General features: G+C 32.4%; 2 protein-coding genes across 3 annotated transcripts; both read left to right on the forward strand.

Annotated features, from left to right (window-relative positions):
- The first annotated feature begins 14,426 nt into the window (after positions 1–14,426).
- LOC129885167 (deoxypodophyllotoxin synthase-like) lies at positions 14,427–17,265 on the forward strand. The gene is made up of 3 exons (XM_055959368.1): positions 14,427–14,853; positions 15,849–16,176; positions 17,010–17,265. The coding sequence occupies exons 1-3, from the start codon at positions 14,480–14,482 to the stop codon at positions 17,250–17,252; spliced, it is 945 nt and encodes a 314-aa protein (XP_055815343.1). The 5' UTR covers positions 14,427–14,479; the 3' UTR covers positions 17,253–17,265.
- A 1,233-nt stretch (positions 17,266–18,498) lies between these two features.
- On the forward strand, positions 18,499–22,382 carry LOC129887778 (pentatricopeptide repeat-containing protein At5g48730, chloroplastic). 2 transcript variants are annotated; one of them, XM_055962999.1, is made up of 5 exons: positions 18,499–19,052; positions 20,083–20,489; positions 20,787–21,205; positions 21,290–21,690; positions 22,027–22,382. In XM_055962999.1, exons 1-4 carry the CDS (start codon positions 18,687–18,689, stop codon positions 21,475–21,477), a joined length of 1,380 nt encoding a protein of 459 aa, XP_055818974.1. In that variant the 5' UTR covers positions 18,499–18,686; the 3' UTR covers positions 21,478–21,690; positions 22,027–22,382. The 2 variants fall into 2 exon arrangements, with proteins under 2 accessions (XP_055818974.1, XP_055818973.1); XM_055962998.1 differs by having other exon boundaries at positions 20,787–21,690.
- Positions 22,383–24,660: the final 2,278 nt, after the last annotated feature.

The following is a 24,660-nucleotide window of genomic DNA, read 5'->3' on the forward strand; positions in this document are numbered from 1 at the left end:
TAAATATAATAAATTTAATATATGTTTTACTATCATCTAGTATATATGATTTAATTTGACTTAATATAGAATTTAATATAGTCATCAATATTAGTAAATATATTATTATGTTCATATATCATCACGTCTTTGTTATTCTCACAAGAAATTATGTACAATTTAAAATTATAAGATGAAATCGTATGTTCAAACACTAATTTTCTTTCATAATTTCAAATCACGAGATAAAGTTGCATGTCCAAACATCTACTAAGTATCTTCTATTGATCATAAGAATTTAATATATGTACTACTCCTTCCGTCTTAATTTATATGATTTAATTTGACTTGACAAAGAATTTAACATAATCTTCAACATTAATAATTATATCATCATATTCAAGAGTATTTGACTTCAGAATACTTTCTTCTTTTTCTTTTTTTATGGACGACATAAATCTTATCTTCCAGCCTTGAACCGCTTAGGCTTTTTGCACCTAAATAAATAGTAGAAACGCAAAAAAATAAGACGCGAAATTTAGAAAATCGTAGTCTTCTAAGACTTTCTTCTCCAACTCATTCGATTGAAGTACTATGAGAAAGTGAACAAAAGAGTTGGAAAAAATGGTGCAGTCAAATCTCCCTATATCAAGTTAATTTATTATTGCATATTTTGGAATTTTCAGATTAAAATTAATGTTGAAGTTTGGGTAAAATGATATGGCCAAATCTCTTGGCAACAACACTGTTTTTTGATTAAGTAGCTTCTTTTGATAAGAATTTAACAAACACTATTAAATAGGGGGAAGTGAATAAAGGAAAAGAAAAAAAATACAATAATATCTTTTTGTAACAGTCATTTTTTTAGCAAAAATTCATTACATATATCACAACACCCACCAGCAATTCATAACATTGTCTCATCAACCACACTTTTAAATGCTTATGGGAGACAAGTTCCTATTTTTTATTATATTTTAAGTTATTCACTTAATGGTTGATATTTATATTGTGACGGATAAGTCTTAGTTAAATGCCTTAATACAAAGAGAGTAATTGTTTAGTGTAACGATCCATTTAATCATTATGGAATGATTAGGGCCATAGTATCCTTATTAGAGTCCGGTTAGCGAAACTTATAAGCTAATAAAATTGAAAGATAGGGAGGTTTAAAAATTAAAATCTCTTATGTACTTGTGATGAATTGTGTTTGTTGTGTTATGTTAGAAGACTATTCAAACCTCCGTAGAAAATTCTAAAACTACGAGTGAATTCGTAGCATGTATTTGTAATGATTGTCACGTCTGAGTTATGTCCTGCTATATTGTATTTGAGATTTGGGTTGTAAAATGAAGCGTATCTCAATTTTTATCAAGATTTAATTTAAGGTCAGGAATACCGCTGCAGCGGTGGGTCTTCTGCTACAGCGAGTTGTGGTGGTGATCGAAGACTTGTGGTTAGCTATATCATCAGGACTTACCAAAGCGATGGCTTGGTCGCCACAGCGAGTCCGCTGCAATGAAGAAGTGACCTCTGTGGCGAAAGACGTGACAGAAATGAAATTATTTATCTGGCTGGTGTTGATTACTTGAATGGTTAAGTTAATCGATTATGTGTTGTTTTGTACCTGTCGACTTGTTTTATTGACTTTATTATATGTATATACTTGCTATTAATCAGAGTCAGCTTATGATGTCTATAAGTACATGGTGTTTGTAGTGATGCTACTCCTGTACTTTTCTTTGAGTGTAGATTGTGACCTAAAATCTTCTACGCAACCCCATTGTTAGTATAATCAATTGACCGATCTAAGTGTGGGCTATTTCTATGCAGACTGTAATAAATCTTCTTGGGATAAATGTCTATTTCTTTTCGGACATTATTTTACTCGATTAGTTTTGCTACTCTTAGACATTGTTAGTTAAAGTTCTTGTACAGTGACTTTCAAAGTTTTGAGAATGTAATAGTTAAATTCCCACACTATTCTTATCCATAATTAAGAACTTTTATTTCATGTCTTAAATGTGTTGAATGAATCAATTAGGACATGGCTTAATTGGTAAGATATGATTCGTCTACTGTGGGATTACCGTGGATGTTAATTACAATGATTTAGATTATGATATTTAAATAGATAAATGAACAATATATAGTTATGCTATGAAACTGATGAAAATGTGATATTAAGTTAAACTTTAAGTGAGGAATGCAGAAAAAATCTCCTCATGATGATAAAATTAGGGTGACTGATAAGATTTTATTGAAAAGTAAATAAATGTAATAATTTTGAATAGTGAATGGAGTTATAGACTTTCTCTTAATTTTATCTACCTAAATTTTAATTCAATCAACAAAAAAAAATTAACTCATTATGTAATTCAACCATTCATATCCACATGTGATATTTATCTATTAACATTTGTCAATGCATAAATAGTAATTATTTAATAGAGATATAGTGAAATCGAAGATTTTGTGCAGGACATGTATTATATTATAGAAGAAAAAATGCGGCTTGAATATTTTCAAAAAGTGCAATATTAATGTTGAGAAGACAATTGTTATATCAGAAAAAGATGATTTAAAATTAATTTTAATTTTGTAGAGAAAAAAATAATTTTAGAAAAGAAGAGTCGCCACTTAATTTTTTTAAGAAATTAAGAAAACTTAATTTAAAAGACACTAATAGATTTAAGTCTTAAAAATAAAGAAAAAAAGGTACGAGGTTCTTATTTACACTTTGAGAAGGTGTTAAGCATTCAAAGTGGCCGCTAACGCGCGGTTATCCGACGATTTAAAAAATTATTTGACTAACTTTTAAAAATATTAATTTAAAAGGAAACAAAGACTTTAAAATTGTTATTTTTTTTAGAAAAATGATCAAATTTAAACATTTGAAAATAATATACATGTGTATAAAAAAAAGTAAAAAGTTTATAAAATGACAAAGTAAAGGTAGAAAATCATTTAAAGAGTAAATTAACATTAATTGGTTTATCTTTAGGGGATTCTAATTAAGTTAAAGAAAATTAAAATTAATATCTAAGCAAACGTAAATAACATAAGTAAATAAATTATTACAACCCGAATCAATATAAATAAACAATAAATAACACATGAAAATATTGTTCGACACTTAGTTTCTGTACGTCTGGACTAAGCTGTTGGGCTATCTACGTTTTGGGCCTTAAGCACAATTTCACTATATATCGCAGATGTATATACATTGTATATCGGAGTATATATATATATATATATATATATATATATATATATATATATATATATATACTATATACAGTGTATACAACATTATTTCTGTATATCAAACTGTATACATACTGTATACCAGTTGTTTGTTTCTTGTATCTTCTGTATATCAGACTGTATATACACGGTATATCAGTGTATACAATATTGTTTTCTTGCATATCAGACTGTATAGATACTATATATCAGTGTATACGATACTGTTTTCCACCTGCATTCTGTGTATACTGCCCAATATCAGTATTCAAATCATGAATATTACCTTTCTTTCCATGTATCAACTTTCCAACAATTCGAGAAAGATGATGGAAGACTCAAAACTCAATAATATGCAAGGATGGAGTCCAAAGATGGACTCGAATTGATATCAGATGGACCAAATAAAATTAAATAAGCATTTATTCATTTTAAGCTAAACTAAGGAATATATCATGATATTTTAATTTATCAAATTGATGGGCATCCTAGAAGTGACTAACAATATGCATATATGTAGACAAAGAAAAGGAAAGAAGAAATATATTCAAGTAGCTAAAGAACACGGATTTAATATATACTCTATACTAGCTCAAATTTTAAAAAAAGAATTAAATCAATTAGGCCATGAAAGTTTTCATCAAATAACAACTTTAAGTATATTTTCGTTATCTAAATTATATTAAAAGAAGAAATTAAAAACATGAAAATCTACATTGTCAAAGAAAACTATTTGGAAAAATAATAAACAAAACTAAGATCTTTCATGAAGTAATCCTAACACATGATATCTAATTAATCCTAGCACATTCTAACTACAAGAAATTTCTATCATTAATCTAATTATTCTTAATACATGCCAACTAAAAAAACAAGACTACGAGTCAACTAAATATAAAACATGAAATAATTAAATAAACTAAACCTGGGAAAAGATTTTACCTTTTTTCGGGCAGCGAGAGTGAAGACGACGAACGGAGGACAACTTCACCACCCAAGAGCTTGATGGAACTCCAATCCACAAAAAGAAAAATTAAAAATTTAGACTCGAATCTTCGTGGGATCGATGTTATAAGAACACTGTTTTTACCCTAAATTTCGACTTCAATCTTCTATTTTCCTTGAAGAAAAATATAGATTGAAAGCTAAAAATTTTTCACAATTTTTAGGTTGGGGATAAGATTCCAAAATCCTAGTCAAGTTAAGAAAATTTCTAACTTTGGGTGGCTAAAAAACCTCTCACTTCTTCTCCCTTCTTATCAAGAATATGAGCATTTATATAGGCTCCAAAAACCTCAAATTTTCATACATTTTCGATGTGGAGAAGGTTTTTTTTTTAAAGAAAAAACTAAAAATTTCAAAAATACAAACTATAATTAAACTAACCTAACTAACATTGTATTTAGTAAAAAATAAAATCTTTTGAGATGATTTTCGAATAACCACATAATTAGTAATAAAAGATATAGTTATATATTAATATGTATATTATACTAAAATTTATAAAAAGATAAAAATAGTTACGAATAACCTGAAAATATTTTTTTTATAAAAGCTAATTATTTCAAAAATGTTCAAAATTTAAAGAAATTTGATAGCTAATTTGCATTGTGGAGGATCAAAATTGGGTATCAACAACAATTACTATACTTAAAATAAAATAAAAACAATGACAAAAACGTATCCGAATTATTACTTCTTCAAAAATTTCACACCCAATTATTCATAGTTTTTTTTCCTACCTCAATTAAACTATTTACGTATTTTAATAATACATGGAACGTAAGTATTTAATTTTAAAATATGGATATTTATAGGTGAGTTATTATATTTTTTATGTAACATTTCTATACCACAAAATATAAATGTTTGATTTTAAAATATAATAATATAAAAGGTTTAAATAATCAATTTTAAAATATAGAATATATTTGTGATGAAAACATTTTCATAATAAAACACCTAAACCTTAGGGATGATATAGTTGCGGGACAAATTCAAGCAAATACGCCAAAACTCCAACCCGTCCGGTCCGCATAAAAAAAAAATCGTCTTCAACTTCTTCAGATATGTTTCATCAATCGTTGATTTCGATAAAATAATAAAATAATATATATTTCAATTTTTTTATATAAATATATAATCCTGTTAATATTATAAAATAATATATTATACTCAATAAAATTATCAAAATATCCCTAGACGAAAGAACGCTCGCACAACACATCATTCTTAACTTTTTCAGCCAATTCGAGACCGGAATATCGATCAGGAGAAAAATTATGTGAAAAAGAGATCTCGATTAAATTTTAGGCCAATCGGATCAAAAGATAATTTTTCGCGGTAAAAGCAGCCTAATAAGAAGAGTGTGCGTGGACCTGCCCCCACCCAGTTCATTTTCTAACTTTGTTCACAAAACACATTTGACAAGTGCATTTTATGTGTTGCGCGACTTTTGTACATAAATCACATTTGATGAATGTGATTAATGTGTAATTTTTTCCGTACTTTTTTCAGCTTCAGTGAAGAGCATTCCGGTCTTTTTTTCACCGCTCCTATACTTAATCCACAACTGATATAGGCCGTTTTCGACCTTATAAGGGTTTCTAAATCCATTCCTTAGACTTTTAACGCATTCAAGCAAAAGAAACCATGGCTAAGGAGAGGAGAAAGGGCTAAGATTCAAAGATTTCAAGCCAGAATCTTGTCAGTTTGATTGTCCAATCTTCATCCCAGGTATGTAAGGCTAAACTAAAGCATGGACCTTGTTCTTCCATGTGCCCCATTATTGTGATAGGTTGATTTGTGAATGAATTGAGTCCCCATGATTGTGTTTCTTGAGAATTTTCCTTAAAGTTAACATATTTTTACATAATATTGCGTAATTGATGTTTTCTATGAACTTGTTTCTTGAAAATAATATTTTTTGACTATTTACTTTATAAACCGTCATGATATTTTGACTAATATTGGATGTACATGACTAAGGATTGAGTCTAGAGCCTTGAACTTATGAATGTATGATTGTGATTGGGACGTGAGCATGATGATAGTCTTGATGAAACTTGATAGTCCTTTATATCTTCATAATTGAACTCAACTGAATGGTCTCAATTAAATGTTGTCACAAATGATTGTCCTAACTACTCTTAAATGATTGGAAGATTTATTGGATATAATTGATGAACTGATAAGAGTCCATGTAAGACTTGTTGATTGGAATTGATTGTCTTATGAGTATTGAGTCTTGGGAGGAGTATCGAGCACCGAATTAGGTAAGGGTAAGTAATAACTCGAACCCAATAACTACATAGCCAGCGTAAGGAAGAATTGAACCGTTAAAGTCGGATGTTTCCCTTTTTTTTAATCTCCTGAAAAGATAGGACTTGATTGCTTGATTGGATCCTTGATTGGATGATTTGTCCTTTACTCTGACAAAGTACTAGACGGTTGTGGCAACAATAACGGGCTTGTTGTACGATCACTACCTCATAAGGGATTGTTGTCGGATAAGGGAAACTCTTATATAGGTCTTGATAGTACTCTAATTGAATTGGATTGTATATGATTTGTCTCTGTCTAAACCTTACTCTTAGTTTAGTCTTACGACATCATGAGTGAATTCCTCATCTTTCTTATTTGAGATAAGGTATTATTCTATCTTGATGCATGTTTCATTCTGCTATATTATATACTCGTACATTCTATGTACTGACGTCTATTTGGGCCAGCATCGTTTCATGATGCAGAGACAAGTTCTAGAAATCATCAACAAGCGCACCGTTGAAGATCTGTTCACATTTCAACTGATTATTGAGTCCTTCCCTGAAAACTCCATCAGTGGAGTTGAGCTAAAGAAGAAGAGAAGTAGCAGACGGAAGAAGAAGAGGAAGAAGAATGTACAGAAGAGAAGGGGAATTGTAGAGAGAAGAAGGAGAAGTGAAGTAGAGAGAGAAAAATATCTCCAAAATGAACTTATCATCTCATTTCATTTCATCAGTATATGTATTTATATTTTCTCCATTTGTACATATACATCAACTATACACTTGTACATTTCAACTACATTCTAACTAACTACAACAACTTGCTAACAACCTTTAACTACTCTTAACAATATTCTAACTACTTTAACCATGTTAGCTTGCCAAGTTAACACTCCTCTTCAAGCTCATGGTTTGAAGAGGTTCATAACTCCAAGCTGATTCAACAGCTATTGATGTTGGGGTTTCCCCAGACTTTTTGTGAGTATATCTGCTAACTGATCTTTGGTGTGTATGAAGTTAGTTCTTAGCATACCTTGGTATAATCTTTCCCTTACAAAATGGCAGTCTATATTAATATGTTTGGTTCTTTCATGAAATATAGGATTTGCAGCAATTTGAATAGCAGCTTTGCTATCACAGAACATGTCAATAGGTAATTCAATCTGGACTCCTAGCTCTTTGAACAAGCTCACCAGCCAGGTGATCTCAGCTGCACAATTGGCCATACTTCTAAACTCAGCCTCTGCAGAGCTCCTGGATATTGTTTCTTGTTTCTTTGATTTCCAGGAGATTAGTGATCCACCAAACTTTACTAAGTATCCAGTGACAGACCTTCTTGTTTTTAGACAAACACCCCAATCTGAATCACAATAGGCAGTTAGTGTATTTGTACCTTGAGATGACATTAACAACCCAAGACCTGGAGCTTCCTTGAGGTATCTAACAACCCTCAATGCTGATTCCATATGTGACTCCTTAGGATTGTGCATGAATTGGCTCAAGACTTGGACTGGGAAGGCTATATCAGGTCTGGTCATGGTGAGATACAAGAGTCTCCCCACCAGTCTCTGATACCTTTCAGGATGCTGCAGTGGTTGATCATCAACTCTTCCTTCATGTGGGATGAGTGCATCATATTTTACTGAAGTGAGTTTCTTATTCTGTTCTAGTGGTGTGTCAGCAGACTTAGCTCCTCCTAGCCCACATTCAGCAATCAGCTCGAATGCATATTTTCTCTGAGACATGTGAATCCCTTGGCTGGATCTAGCACACTCAATGCCTAGGAAGAACTTCAGCTCACCCAAGTCTTTCATTTTGAATTGCTTTTGTAGATCTCTTTTTGTGTTCTCTACTAGACTTGTGTTACTACATGTAACCAGCAAGTCATCCACATAAACTAGTACTACAAGTATGTCATTTTCAACTTGCCTGGTGAACAGGGAGTAGTCATAGTGACTTTGATGAAATCCCAACTTCAGTAAGGCCTCAGTTAGCTTCAAGTTCCACTAACTGGGGGCCTGTTTGAGGCCATATAAGAACTTATGAAGTTTGCAGACCTTGGTATTAGATCCACCCTGTCTAGCAAACCCATCTGGGATGGTCATGTATACCTCCTCCAGCAGTTCCCCATTGAGAAAAGCATTATGGACATCCATTTGATGAATAAACCACCCCTTAGAGGTTGCAAGTGCTACAACAGCTCTGACAGTAACCATTTTTGCCACTAGACTGAAGGTTTCAGTGTAGTCAAGGCCCTCTTGTTGATTGAACCCTTTTGCCACAAGTCTTGCTTTCAGCCTTTCAACTTCACCTGTAGATTTATATTTGACTTTGTATACCCACTTACATCCAATAGGTCTCTTGCCAGGTGGTAAATCCACAAGTGACCAGGTGTGATTATCCTCCAATGCCTTAATTTTCAACTGCATTGCCTGAACCCATTGAGGATCAAGAGAAGCATCTTTATATGAGGTGGGTTCAGTGATAGCTGAGTAAGAAGCCAGACAAGAACTGTAGTAAGGAGAGACATGAGAATAGGAGATATGTGTTGTAATAGGATAGGAGCAGGAGTTGCCTGTAGAGGTGGTGATAAAGTCTTGAAGCCAAGAAGGGGGCTTACTAAGTCTGGAAGATTTTCTAGGAGGAACAGAAAGGGATGGAGGTGGAGGCTGGAGGCTAGCAAGAGATGGTGCAGGAGTAGAAGTTGGTTGGATGGAGTCTGGAGAGGGATCTAGAAGTGTGAGAACTGGAAACATGGGATTAGAGGAGGTCTGGACATCTTTGAAGGGGAAAATATCCTCTTTGAAAACTGCATGTCTATTAACAAAGAGGGATTTGGAGTGGAGATCATAAAGAAGATACCCCTTTTGTGATAAGGAGTACCCCATAAGAACAGCTGGTATGGCTCTAGGAGAGAATTTGTCATGAATATGAGGGTAGGTAGCATAGCAGAGGCAACCAAAGACTTTGATGTGGGCTAAAGAAGGTGGATGAAGATAAATCATCTCAAAGGGAGTTTTGAATTGTAGTAGTTTGGAGGGAATTCTGTTAAGGAGATAGACTGCAGTAGTGATACACTCCCCCCAGAATTTTAAGGGAATAGAGGATTGAAACCTGAGTGCTCTGGCCATCTCCAGGATAGTTCTATGCTTCCTCTCAGCAACTCCATTTTGTTGAGGAGTATAAACACACGTCCTCTGATGAAAAATGCCAAGTGTGGATAGCATGTTCTGAAATGCAGCACTAAGAAACTCACTGCCATTATCAGTTCTCAGAGTCTTCACTGTTGTGGAGAATAAGTTGTGAACTTGTGTGAAAAAATTTCTTAACACCACAATTATGTCAGACTTAGAGGCTATAAGAAAGGTCCAAGGAGTAATCATTAACCACAGTTACAAAGTATTTCTTTCCATCATGAGTAGGTACCCTATAGGGACCCCAAATGTCACAATGAACTAGTTCAAATACAGCATTTGACACATGAGAACTTACAGGAAAGGGAAGTTTAGTTTGCTTAGCAAGTGGGCAAACTGTACAGATATAGTGTTCATTGTCTAGAACATCAATACTGGAGGACTTCTTTATTATATCTATAGGAGCATGACCTAGTCTAAGATGCCATAGAGTAGCTGAGACAGGATTGCTAACTGGAAGGCCACTGCTGCTTGTGGAGAGTGAAGAAACTACACTTGGAAACTGAGTTGAACACCCATTGACTGTTGCATTTGAATTTCCTTCCTTCAGGATGTAGATCCCTTGATCTTCTTTACCAATCTCCTTGACCTGACCACTGAAGAGATCCTGGAAAACACAGAAGTCAGGAAAAAAGGCTGCCATACATTTGAGCTCTTTGGTGAGCTGTGATACAGAAAGCAGGTTACACTTGAAGTCAGGAACAAACAGAACATTGGCAATAGATTGATTCCCAAGGATTTGTGTGTTACCAACATGTGGGACTGATACAACATTTCCAGTGGGTAACATTACTTGTCTTCTCTCAGAAGGTGGTACAGTATGAAAGTTATTTAGGAGTTTAGTCTTAGAAGTCATATGATTTGTTGCTCCAGTGTCAACTATCCAGCTTCTATCTACATACTTAGACACTAAAGCAGATAGAGCACTACCTGCTTTAGCTGCTTTAGCTGAGTGTTCTCCTTCATTTTCACTTCCTTTGGACAGCATCTGCAGTATTTGATTATATTGATCCTGTGTGAAGAAAGCTGTAGGTGTAGATATGTCACCAGCAGATTGTGGACCTTCACACTGAGTGGCTTCATCCTGATTGGCATATGAATTAGGATTGAAGTGTTCCCTCTTTTTCTTAGACTTCCACCCAACTAGATAGCCTTTCACTTTGAAGCATTGTTCCTTAGAGTGTCCTCTCTAGCCACAGACCTCGCATACAAGAGTTGACTTCTGTAACTTTTGTGACTTGTATTGGTTGTCATAGTGCCCTCTTCTTGGGTTGCCATCACCTTCTGGTTGATGACCAAAGCTGCCACCCTAATTTGAACCATTTTCCCTATTTTTACTGAACAAGGCAGTGCATTCTATCATTTTAGAGGCAACACCTTCATGACACGCACTTGCCAGGTTTCTTTGGCTTTCATGACCAACTATTAGAGAATAAGCTTTGTTAAGGTTAGGAATTGGGTCCTGCATCAATATCTGACCTCTGGCAGCTGAATATGACTCATTTAGTCCCATCAGAAATTCAAGTAGTCTCTGGTGTTCAAAATGTTCTTGAAACCTTTTTGATTCATCACAAGAGCACCCTGGGCATGGCATAATGGAATCAAATTCATCCCACAATCCTCTTAGGTGTGTGTAGTATTCTGTAATAGTCAAAGTTCCTTGAGTAAAACTATGTATTTCTTTGTGCAGTTGAAATACACGCGCACCATTGATTTTATCAAATCTGTCTTTCAGATCACTCCAAACCTTATGTGCATCACCAGCATAAACAATACTACTCAACAGACCAGGTGCAACCGCATTCATTATCCAAGACAAAACTACAGCATTACACTTTTCTCAGATGTCAAACAACTCTGGTGCAAACTGAGATTTAGGAAACCGTCCATCCATAAAACCTAATTTCCCGTTACCTACGAGTCCAATGCGCATAGACCTACTCCATACAACATAGTTCTCGGAGCCTGTGAGCTGAAGTGAGATTAAAGAGCTACCTGAAGTGTCGTTGGAATGAAGGTACAAAAGATGATTGTGACCTACAATCGGAGCTTCATAGCTGGTTGAACCAGCTGTTGCATGTGCTCCGTTCAGGTTCGGGCCACCAGTTTTCATGGATCCTACCATAGCTTTAGCTGTATGTATCTATTGACAGCTTCAACGCCTCGATCGCTGATTGACTTCTTCTACTGGAGTTTTAGATCGCCTTTTCTAACCTACAAATCTTGTAGGCTCTGATACCATGAAAACTCCATCAGTGGAGTTGAGCTAAAGAAGAAGAGAAGTAGCAGACGGAAGAAGAAGAGGAACAATAGTGAAGAAGAGGAAGAAGAATGTATAGAAGAGAAGGAGAATTGTAGAGAGAAGAAGGAGAAGTGAAGTAGAGAGAGAAAAATATCTCCAAAATGAACTTATCATCTCATTTCATTTCATCAGTATATGTATTTATATTTTCTCCATTTGTACATATACATCAACTATACACTTGTACATCTCAACTACATTCTAACTAACTACAACAACTTGCTAACAACCTTTAACTACTCTTAACAATATTCTAACTACTTTAACCATGTTAGCTTGCCAAGTTAACATTCCCACTTTCAGAGGATACTACTCTTTTATCATCTAGCTTTCAAGTTTAGACTTTTTTTTTATTTTGATTTTGGTAGCCATGAACCTGTCATTGACACCATCTAGATAGTAAAGATAGAGGCTTCATAGATCAGATAGTGATGGATTTCTTTTGATGTTTTTAACTCTTGATTAGTTGTCTTTCAAATTATGTTTCTGATTTGAATGATTGAGATTGTTGATTGAGATAGCCCACTAAGATTTATTTTTCTCTTAAACTAAGTTTTCCATTGAATGAATGAATGTGTGACCAGGCCAAGTGATTCGCTTGGGAGCCAGCAATGATTTTTGAGTGACGATTACTTCTAGGGTGCCCTCTCTGGCTGTGACATAATAATTCTTTAAAATTATAAAAAAAAATATCTAAGACAATATAGTGAAATGTGATTTTAGTGTTTTTTTTTATTTTTTATGAAAAATTTAAATTTTGTTGAAGTTCACCACTAATTTTTCTTATTGCATCTAAAGGTTCAAGTGTTGTTTTCTCAAACTGCATCATGAAGAGTTCTAGATGCGATAAGTGCTTTCTTATGTGTTACTGCCTCCAAAAGTATTGTATCGTCTTCAACTTAGTATATCATCAACAGTGTTTTATCTGATGGTATTCATTTCGCTCATTGCTCTCTTATCTCGCTTGCGTATCTGGTATCTCAAATTCATGTGAATCACACGAGATATATTTAGATGTATCTAGTGTAATTCACATATATCTAAAATACATAAATCAATCTCATTCATCTCTCTATTTCAATGTATCTGATAGAACAATTATGTATTTAAATGGATCTCACTTCGAAAATTTCAAAATAAGTAATACAATAATTGACTTTGTCTTTTTCAAGAAGTTTGATTTTATTTTTATTAAAAAACAGAAACAAAGTTGGATACCTTTCAAATGTTAGATAATCACTCACACGTGTACTACATGTGTTAGAAGGTATTACACGTGTTTTGCATGGTACATGCATACTTTCATATAGTATTTATATTTTTGTGGAAACTATTGGTGATAAAATTATCCCATCTGTCTTATTTTATGTATCGTAATTTTTAAAAATATTATCTTAATTGTTTTTTATATTAAAATTGTAACACAATTGATTATCGTTTTCTCATTTTGTTCTTATTAATTTTAAAGATTATAAATACCTCAATATTTGATAAAATATTATATTTTAACAAGGCGTGTAGAAAGTAATTTCGAAAATACACTTGTTCTTTTCACTTACGTATATTCCCCCGTCTTGTTCACTTTCGTTTGGAAGGATGTTGAAATTATGTGAAGAAATCTGAAGTATGAGAGATAAAAAAATATAATATTTTATTCATTTTAATTTATTCGTCTAATTTTAATTTGACACGAAATATAATAAAATAAGTTTTTTAAAATAATTACATTATTAAATTAAAAATATATAAAATATATCAAAATATCTTTTAATTTTATAGTCCATATGAAAAATTGATACTAAAACATTATTAAAAAAAACCAAACTTACAAAAAAAAAGCGTATGACAAACAAATTTAAATAGAAAAAATAGTTAATTTTATGTACAAAATAAAGTGAAGTATCCCAAAATTTGAAGTGTCTGTACGATTTTGTTCATAAGCATAACTATTTTATCCTTGGTACTTTCAAATTCCTTCACATAAATTTAATTTTTGAAATACAAATTATACCATATAAATAATTAGTTGGAAAGGGAGGAAGGGTAATAGAGTATGTATGAATGTGAGAAATAAAATAAAATTTTATATTTATATATATAAAGAAAATCATACTTATAATTGGAAAACACTTTATTACACATACTTCATTATCATATCTATTATTAGTGTCTATATTTTTAAAATATTCTGTATTTTATTACTAATTAAATATTTTTTATCATATATTGAGAAAGATACAATTTAGATACATGCAATTTTGCTACCATATACAATAAAATAAAAAGAAAAGTGAGTAAAACAGAGAGAAAAGCAAATAAAATTTATATATATTCCAAATACCGAATCACACTAGATACATTTTTCAAACCCATCCCCATCCCCATCCCACATTTATATATATGTGTAACTTCTATTTCCTCTTTCATTTGAAGTTTGAAGTTTGAAGTTTTACTTCTCTCTATTTCCTCTCTTTTTTCAATAAATTTCATCAATGGCATCTACTAAAGTTAAAGTTCCCACCATAGATTTTTGCAATCATGAAGAGCTAAAGCCAAACACACCACTATGGGAATCCACAAAAATTCAAGTTCTTGAAGCCTTTCAAAAATTTGGTTGTTTTGAAGCAATATATGATAAAGTTCCAAATAAAATTATAGAGGCCATGTTTGATACTTCAAAAGAAATTTTTGAATTTCCATTGGTGTCAAAATTGAAAGAATATAGAGAGAAACCTTATCATATTTATGAAGGACAAATTCCACATGTACCATTTTATGATAGTGTTGGCACTGTTGATTTTCTCCTCCCAAATAGTGTTGAAACTTTAGCTAATACCATATGGCCTCATGGAAACCCTAACTATTGGTATGTCTTAAACATAAATTTTAACTTGTTACTATTGGTATGTCTTAAACTTATATATTAACTTGTTTGATACGATAGAAAGTCATTTTTTATAAGTATTTTTTTGGGGTTTTAAAAAGTGTGAATGGAAAATGAAGAGCGGGGATTTTTCAGAAAAGTTGCGACTTAAGGTGTGATTTTTTCGAGGGGTTATGACTTTTCAGAAGGGTTATAACTTTTTTAAAGAGTTGTGACTTTTTCAAAAAATTGTGATTTTTTAAAAGGTTGTGACATTTTTGATAAGACACAATAAACACTTGTTTATACTATCCTTTATTATTTATAAATAGAGGATTTCTACCCATTTTTCAATAATGAATTTTCTGAACCATTTTTCATACTGCACAAACAAATTTTCGTGTACTTAATTGCCTTTTGAGTGGTTCGCTGACATCATGATTTTAGATATCAATATACCGATAAGTAAGATTCTTCTATTATGGAAGATATATTCCATCAATTCAATATTATTTCTGTTTTGTATTTCCAATTAACATATTTATTTATTTTGTATAATGTTAGACTACCATATGAGCTTAAATGAAGTAACTTCGTCAATAAGAATTCATATAATCCGATTTCAAATGGAATTGAAGCACAATTATTAGCCTTAGCATTGTAGTAGTATCACTACATCAAAAATTGATCTTTAGCAATAATTAGTTAATAATAATAGTTAACGACAATAGTTGTATTGTCGCTAAATATATATTTTTAGCGGCAATCAATAGTTGTATTGTCGCTAAATATATATTTTTAGCGGCAATCAACACTCTCTTTAAATATTCTTAAAGCCTAAAGTAACATTGAATTAATTCAATGGCAATTACTTAATGTTGGTAAAGGCTTTTTACACTCTTTGTGTTTATATTTATTAGCATTAAAAGCTATGTTTGTCGTAGTGTATTACAATAATGCATTAATGTTTCTCTACAAATTTATGCTTAATTTTACAGCAATGTGGCAAAATCCTACTACATGCCACTTATGGAATTGGATGAAATGGTGAAAAGGATGATTTTGGAGAGTCTTGGACTAAAAAATTACATTGATGAATTTTTGGAGCCTAATTTTTACTTGATGAGATTTACAAATTATAAGGCAATTAAAGGTGAAGATGGAACTAAACCAGGTTTAAGTTCCCACACAGATGGTTGTTGCATGACTATAATTAAACAAAATCAAATTGGATTGCAAGTTCTCAACAACAAAAATGGAGAGTGGATTGAGCTCAATAATACTTCACCAAATTCCTATGTTGTTTTATCTGCTGATGCTTTCATGGTAAGTTCATCTTTTTTTCTTTTTGGAAGTAGAGGAGAATAAAAGTAAAATAAGAATCTAAACGTCAAATTATTTTTAAATATAAAAAAATTATATTTTTTGGGGTTATCAATTAAAAAGTAAAGTGTGACACAAGCTAGAAGTGCATTCCTCTACTCGGGCATTCAGCCTGAGGGCTTTCCGCCCGACACATGGGGGATTAATTCAGCTGCAAGGATCGTTGAAATGTAGAGGTGATATTGGTTAATGAGAAACTTATTTAAATATATCATATTTAGAAAATATATATCATTTATAGTTCTTAATTTCAATACATGAATAATTCACTTTTAATGCATAGTGTAGATTTTTTTTAAAAAAATAAGCTTAATACGTTTTAAGACACTTACAATACATATATTTTGCATGCAAAGTTTATTTTTATACATGATGAAATACATCTATATTACACGCATAATTCATTTTTAATATGTATTGTTTTGTAACAATCAAGTATAACACATTTTAATACAATTATGATATAGTTGCATATATAATTCAATATTAATATAGTACTGTGCTATAGATGATAAAAGTATGTTCAAAAGCACTAAATATTTTATAAAAATGACTCAAAAAGGCAACTATTCCTTGGTTAATCATAGGTAAATTTTTTGATAATCATTAATTAATTGGTAATTCGATCAAAATATATGATAATTAAGAACTTATTATCACTTATTAAAATTCATCGAAAGCATAAAAATTATTTTTTTCACCATATCAACAGTAAATATAACTTAAATTTTGTCTTATAATTTAAATTTTATATACTAATAATATAAATTATACAGGCATGGACAAATGGTAGATTGCAATCTGTTGTCCACAGGGTAAAAATGACAGGAGACAGAGATAGATTCTCTATTCAATTATTTTCATCACCAAGACCAGATCACCTTATGGAGGTCCCAAAAGAATTGGTGGATGAAGAACACCCTTTACTCTTCAAGTCTTTTAAAATGCTTGAATATTTTGAATATGTTATGTTAGGTGCTAAAAATGGAGTTGGTCTCAAGAATTATTGTGGTCTTTAAAAATTTAGTAGCTATGAGAATTTATTTGTGTGGTTGTTTGGATGGTCGTTAGTTATGATTTCATAACGTATCGTATTATATTGTACTTGTATTGTATTGTATTATATTTGTTTGATAATGCAATGTTACTTGAATATATTGTATCATTTTTACGTTGTTATATAATACTGCTCATCAATAATTTAAAAGATGAATCTAAAAAAAGTAGGATATAAATAGAGTAATTACAAGAAAATAGGATTAAACTAACCATACCTTCAAATTTTTGATTAACTAATACTCTAATACTAATTACTATTTTTGTTTGGTAAGTAATAAGTAATATCATACCCACTATAACTTTATAATAGTGAAATTTATGAAGAGTGATATGTATGTAATTTTATCCTATATTGAGAAGGTGAAAATATTATTTTTGATAAATTATCGGTTCAAATAAAATATATCTAAAACTCAAGGATTAGGGTAGAAAAGATAGAATCAATTCCCCGTTTTGAGTCCTTAAAATTTTTTGTAAGAGCTGTTAAAAACTTAAATAGATATTTAAACTTAATCTTAGTAGGCAAATAAGTTCTCCAATTTTGATAGTACTCATTTAGATATTTCAACTTAGTTTTAACTGATAACTAAACACTCCGTCTAATTTTCACTAAATTTCGTGTACTTTCAATACTGGGAGCAGAGCATGCAGCAAAATCGAGCAATGAATCTTAGAAGAATTCCACTTTGAAGCATGACTCTTTCTATTTATGTGTTGGCATTTGAGTTCCCCATTTCGTGTACGTGGAATGATTTTCAGTGAGTAAAGTAGTTTGGGAAAAAGATATGCTCTACCCACTATCCTGAATTACTCTTATGTCTTATAGTTTGAATTACTATATTTTTGATTTTCAATATGAGTCTCGATATCTATTGAGATAATCAAATCAATGAAGCAAAAGCGATAGATATAGGCATATTTCAAAAATTACGTAGTAATCTTTTTTTTTCACATTCTCAAGAAGTAAATCATTGACAGTAGTTCCACGTGCATCGAAAAGAAAGAATAAACCTCACTGATTTTTAACGCCTGAATCATGATATGAAATAAGTCGATAAAGTCTAAATCCAATTTGATAACATATAAATTCTAAAGAAGTCTAGACATTTCAACTGATACATTAAAAATGAGCTAAGATATTTAAATATATCTATTAAAATTAAATTAAAATGTCTATATATGTATTAAACAAATGACAAACGATACGAGATGATATGTAATTGCAGAGTGAATTTGCATAAATCAAAGATTTCAGCTCACCCCCCGCCACCCAGTTCGTGTAGAAATTACTTTTTATATTCAACTCGTCTCGCTCCGCATAAATCTGACACGCATAATCATATCGTTTACTAATGACAGCCTCATATTTTTGAGACATCAGCGAACCAATTCTAATGGCGTCCCTCTTCGGACCGTTGAATCCAATTCCTCCACAATCAGTCGGGTCACAAAGATCCGACCCATTAACCCACCGGAAAGTTACTGTACCCGGATCCAAACCCATGAAACCGAATTCTTCTTCTTCTTCAATGGAGGTTGAGAAGGTGAAGGAGAAGAAGGAAGCAAAGGAAAGGAAAGAGGAAACGAACAAAAAGATAGCTTCACAGAAAGCGGTATCGATTATTCTTCGAAGAGAAGCTACTAAAGCAGTGATTGAGTATAAGAAGAAGAAAGGGAATTCGAAGAAACTATTGCCTCGTACTGTTCTTGAAGCTCTTCATGAACGTATTACTGCTTTGCGTTGGGAATCTGCTCTTAAGGTGTGTGTTTTTTGTAACCCAAATTGGAATTTTGATTTTTTTTTCTCTCTTTTTGGTTCTTAATTGTGGAACCCAAATTGGGATTTTGAATTTTTTTCTCTCTTTTTGGTACTTAATGTTGGAACCCAAACTGGGATTTTGAGTTTTCTTTCTCTCTTTTTGGTTCTTAATTGAGGAACCCAAATTTGGATTTTGTGTTTTTTCACTCTTGTTGGTTCTTAATTTTGGAACCCAAATTGGGATTTTGAGTTCCTTTCTCTCTTTTTGTCTCTTAATGTTGGAACCCAAATTGGGATTTTCTGTTTTTTCACTCTTTTTGGCTCTCAATTTTGGAAGCCAAATTGGGATTTTGAGTTTTTATCTCTCTTTTTGGTTCTTAAGTTTGAAACCCAACTTGGGATTTTGAGTTTTTTTCACTATTTTTGGTTCTTAATTGTGGAACTCAAATTGAAGCACATGTTGAGTTTTCCTGTTCTTTGTTTGTTAATTTTGGATTCCAAGTTGGAATTTTTCGAGAAAATGAGATCTTTTGGCCACTTACAAATTGAATTCAAAAAAAAAAAGGCCTCTGCAGCATCTATTGATTTTTCCTTGTTCCAGTTGATTCATGCTAGTGCATTGCCAGAAGAGTGGTTTCTACTAAGGAAGTGCCATTGTTGTGCATACGAGAGATGATTTCCTCAATTTCTGTTACTATCTGTCGAGTTGTATTTTTTTTTGCTGTAGTTACTATCTGTCGCGTTGTATTTTTTTGCTGTAGTTACTGTTCAATATGTTTTGTCATAGTTATAGTATTTTACCTACCCTCCACAGACCCATTTTGTGGGATTACACCGGCTATATTGTTGTTGTTGTTGATGTTGTGTTGATGTGTGAGAGGAAAGATTTTCTAGATTCCAACAATATATTCTAAATTCATTTTGATAGTTCAGAAACATTTGCTTATGTTTTGGCGGTGTTACTAAATTCTGTTGAAGACGTGCAAGAATCTGACAATCCGTTATAATCTTGATTTTTCTTTTCCCTTCAGGTCTTTGAACTCCTCCAGGAGCAGTTGTGGTACAGGCCCAATGTGGGTATTTATATCAAATTAATTGTCATGCTTGGGAAATGTAAGGAACCTGAGAAGGCTCAATCTTTATTCGAGATGATGGTGGAGGAAGGCTGTGTCATGAATCAAGAAGCTTACACTGCTCTTTTGTCCGCCTATAGCCGCAGTGGTCACTTTCATGAAGCTTTTTCTATCCTGGAAGAGATGAAGAACATTCCAAACTGCCTCCCTGATGTATTCACATATACCATCCTGATAAAGTCCTGCCTGCAGGTTTATGACTTTGACAAAGTGCAAATTCTGCTTTCCGACATGGAATGTATGGGGATTAAGCCCAATACAGTAACATATAATACTCTCATTGATTCCTATGGCAAAGCGAAAAGGTTTGATTGCTATTCATTGGTATGGTTTTATTCATTGAAAGTTCTAATTATAACACAACTAGAAATGAGTTTCTATTAGCTTACGATATCCAAAATGAGAGATGAAACAACTGAAAAATGTTAAGTGGATTATCAGATGGAAAACCTTAAGCTGCACAATCATATCTAACTTGGGTTTTGTGACATCTTTGCTGAGAAAATGTTTTTTGTATCCGTTGATTATCATTTCTCGAGGCAGGTGCCTGGCATTAGTTTTTATGATAGGGAAGTTGATTCTTTTTCTTTAATTGCCAAAAGGTTTAAAGAGATGGAATCCACACTTGTCGAAATGCTGCGGCGAAGAGACTGCAAGCCAGATGTGTGGACCATGAACTCAACATTGAGAGCATTTGGTGGCAGTGGGCAAATAGAAATGATGGAAAAATGCTATGAGAAGTTTCAGAGTGCTGGAATTGAACCTAGTATCAAGACATTCAACATACTCTTAGATTCATACGGGAAAACAGAAAATTACGAGAAAATGGGTGCTGTGATGGAGTTTATGCAGAAATACCACTTTTCATGGACCATTGTTACTTACAATATCGTAATAGATGCATTTGGAAGGGCTGGAGATTTAAAGCAGATGGAATTTCTTTTTCGGCTGATGCAGTCTGAGAGGATAAAACCAAACTGTGTTACTCTTTGTTCTCTTGTTAGAGCTTATGGGAAAGCTGGTAAAGCTGAAAAACTTGGAGCTGTTTTGCGGTTTATTGAGAATTCTGATGTGGCACTTGACACCGTGTTTTTTAACTGCCTAGTGGATGCATATGGGATGATGGGATGCTTCACAGAGTTGAAAGGGGTGCTCGAGATGATGGAACGGAGTGGATGTAAGCCAGATAAGATAACATACAGAAGTATGATTAAAGCATATTCAGTAAATGGAATGACTAGCAAAGCAGCAGAGCTCCGAAACCTACTTGCCTCATTGGAGAAGGCGCGATAGTTTCATAGTTCAAAGACTAGCAATAGAAATGATCCAAAAGATGATTTTGTGTATCACGTGTTCTTAGTCAGATAACTTCTGAGACGATGTAGTAAGTGGCTTCAGAAATAGTTGATGACATTGTTCTTAGTGGCCTTAACATTGAACCAAATGCTGTCAACAAAGGAAAAGGACTGTCGTTAATCAGCTGAAATCACCAGCGAAATCGATCAGGTAAATTGTCAACGTGCCTTTATATGCAACAACCAGTTCTGTTGTACATCCTCTAATTGGAATTTTCCTTATCAACTTTTTTATCTCGAAATGCATACTGATGAATTAGGGAGAGACTGACAAAATACCCCTTCCTACTTCTATTTATCGATTTCCAACGAGCTGTGTAATCAGATATATGCATAACTTCATGATACTGTGGTAATTCATTGTGCACCTGCTGATTTATTTGTCTTCGTTTTCATGAAAACTACTTGTTTTTTTCTTTTCCGAGTTAGAATTTAACATTTGACATTGTTTTGATATATCTAAAACGGGACTTATTGCTCTTTTCAGTCGGAACTGGACCGCGGTGGAGACGAGCAGTCACTGACTTCGCAAAGTCTGGCTTCCCAGTATTTTGATGCTCAATTGAAGTAGCAGATCTTGGACAGCAATCGAAGGATTATCTTTCTCAAATGTGTTTTTAGGAACTGTTTCCTAAAGCCCTCTGTAGATATGTTGTTCAGACTCTTCAAAAATGCCGTCATACCCGTTTCGGATCCTCCATAAATGCACTACTTTTAAAGGATCTGACACACACTTGGTGACATTTTTGAAGAGTCCGAACAACATAGCTCTTAAGTTGTATATTGCTCAACATCATATGGATCAATATATTCAGACAAATTAAACATTGCAGTTGTTTCTGAGATTTCCATTCTTGATTTTAGAGCACACAGTTAAAGAATCCAAAATCGAATGCAAAAATACTAGGTGATTTTTTCTCGTCAGTTTATCGCAATCCTTTTCTTTTATCTGAATTTGAGACCAGCAATATGAGCAAGTTCACACCAGAGGAGTTATATCTTTAGATCATTTAGCAACAAATCAAAATTCTAATCTTATTAGAGGAGCCTCCTAAACTCTAGATTGTTTTTTACCAACATTAAAGAACATGGCAAATATGCTAGACGGTAAATACTTATCCGCATGGGATATTTACACCAAAATAATTCAAGTTATCATGATTAAGTGACTTAATGAAAGTGCACGTTGAGTAATCATGGTTCAGTGATATGTTGAGTATTTTTAAATATATGTCATGCATTCATTGATTCGGTGCAAACATTATAAATATATTTTTTATCCCTATTAGGCAATGATTTGGTAGCCACATTGATATGCATCTTTGTTGTGGAGATTGATTGTAAATCGCTCTTATATTATCATGCTAATTTTCTCAATATCGTTATAATTTTATCAAGGAGCCAAACAAGACAATGAAATGAGAGAAAAGGAAAGAAAATAAACAACAAATTGAACACAATCCCAAAATCATTTTTTTTCAAATTCCAAAAGTTAGTATTGCAAAGAAACTAGGTAGGACAATGACAAACAACGAAAAGTCAAAGTCTCAAACACAAATATAATTATATATATAAAAAATATATGACCCTAATAAAACTACTTAAATTCCAAGAAAACATAAAAAAGTAAATTTCAATTTTGGCTCCTCACACAGAGATAAATCTCTAATTTTGGTCCTCATAGTATATATTGAGCACACAATGATACGATACATTTCCTTCTTGTGGTAGTTGTTTCCTAACTTAAGCTTCAATACCAAATAAGTTAGATCGACTATAAAAATTCTTACTGATCATATTTTTTAATCAAACCAATATATAATAATAAAAGTGTTAATGTACTCAAAGAGACAAAGGAAGTTCTTAATTGGACAACCTAATAATCAAGAGGTAACAATATGATCGATTTAAATTTTAATTGACATTATTAAATAGCTCGTTAAGTATTGATGAACAAATATTCCTTTTATTTGCATTAAAATTAAGACATTTAAATTTGAATGAACATCTTAATGATTAAGATATTGTTTCTAGATTGAAATACTAAATAATTAAGACTGTTTATTTTTCAATACATGAATATACATAATTTATTTATTTTAAATATAATACATATACAATTTCAATAAAAAAGTAATTATATATTTTTAAAAATCTAAATTTAATAAAATAAAATTATTATTTGATTAAAATTAAAAATGAAATGTTTTTGTTCCTAGTGATATGAATATGGTTAGCAATGGTGGTGGCTGGTGGTTGACGACAATAGTGGTCGTTGTGATAGCATAAGTGGTTAGTGGTGATGGTTGTAATAGTGGAGTTGGCGGATGTTAGTAGTTAACGGGTGTTGATGGTGATGGCGGAAAGATGTGTGGTGATTTACAAGGTGTTGGTAGTAGTTGACGATGACGCTAGTTGTCATGGTAGAGATGGTAATTTATAGTAGGAATTGTCCATAATAATGGTAGTGGTTGATAGTAAAAACAGAGATGACGACAAAGACAGTGGCTGTAGTGATGATAATGTATATAATTATACTGATGGAGATAGTAGATATGTAGTTGGCTCCGTTGATAATTGTCAATGGTGGTTATGAAAGCAGAGATGGTTGATCGTTAGCGACATTGATGCTGGTGGTTCTACGATGATGGAGTTCGTTGATGTTAGTAGTTGATAGTGTTGATGCTGGTGAGCAAAGAATATTTGGCAGTTGATGATGGTGTTTGTGGTAGTTGACGTCTGACGGTGATGCTAATTGCTATTGTAGAGGTGGTTGGTAGTAGAAATTAACCGCAATAGTGCTAATGATTAATAATTATGGTGATGGTGACAACTACAATGGTGGTGATCGACATTGAATATAATTATCATAATAAAAGTGATAAATATAATAGCGGCTAATAATAATTATTTTCAGCGATGATGGTTGATCGTGATGATTGTAATGATAGAGATAATTAATATGATGACAACTGATTGGTGATGGTTGACAGTGATGACGATGACAGAGGGTTAATGACAGTAACTTATAATTATGATTGAAAATTATCCACACAAAAATAACTCTTAATTATTAACACCTATCTAACTGTATTTTTTTTTACCATAGTTGAGAGATCAA

The sequence above is a fragment of the Solanum dulcamara genome, chromosome 4 (genome assembly GCF_947179165.1).
Source record: "Solanum dulcamara chromosome 4, daSolDulc1.2, whole genome shotgun sequence".
Lineage (NCBI taxonomy): Eukaryota > Viridiplantae > Streptophyta > Magnoliopsida > Solanales > Solanaceae > Solanum > Solanum dulcamara.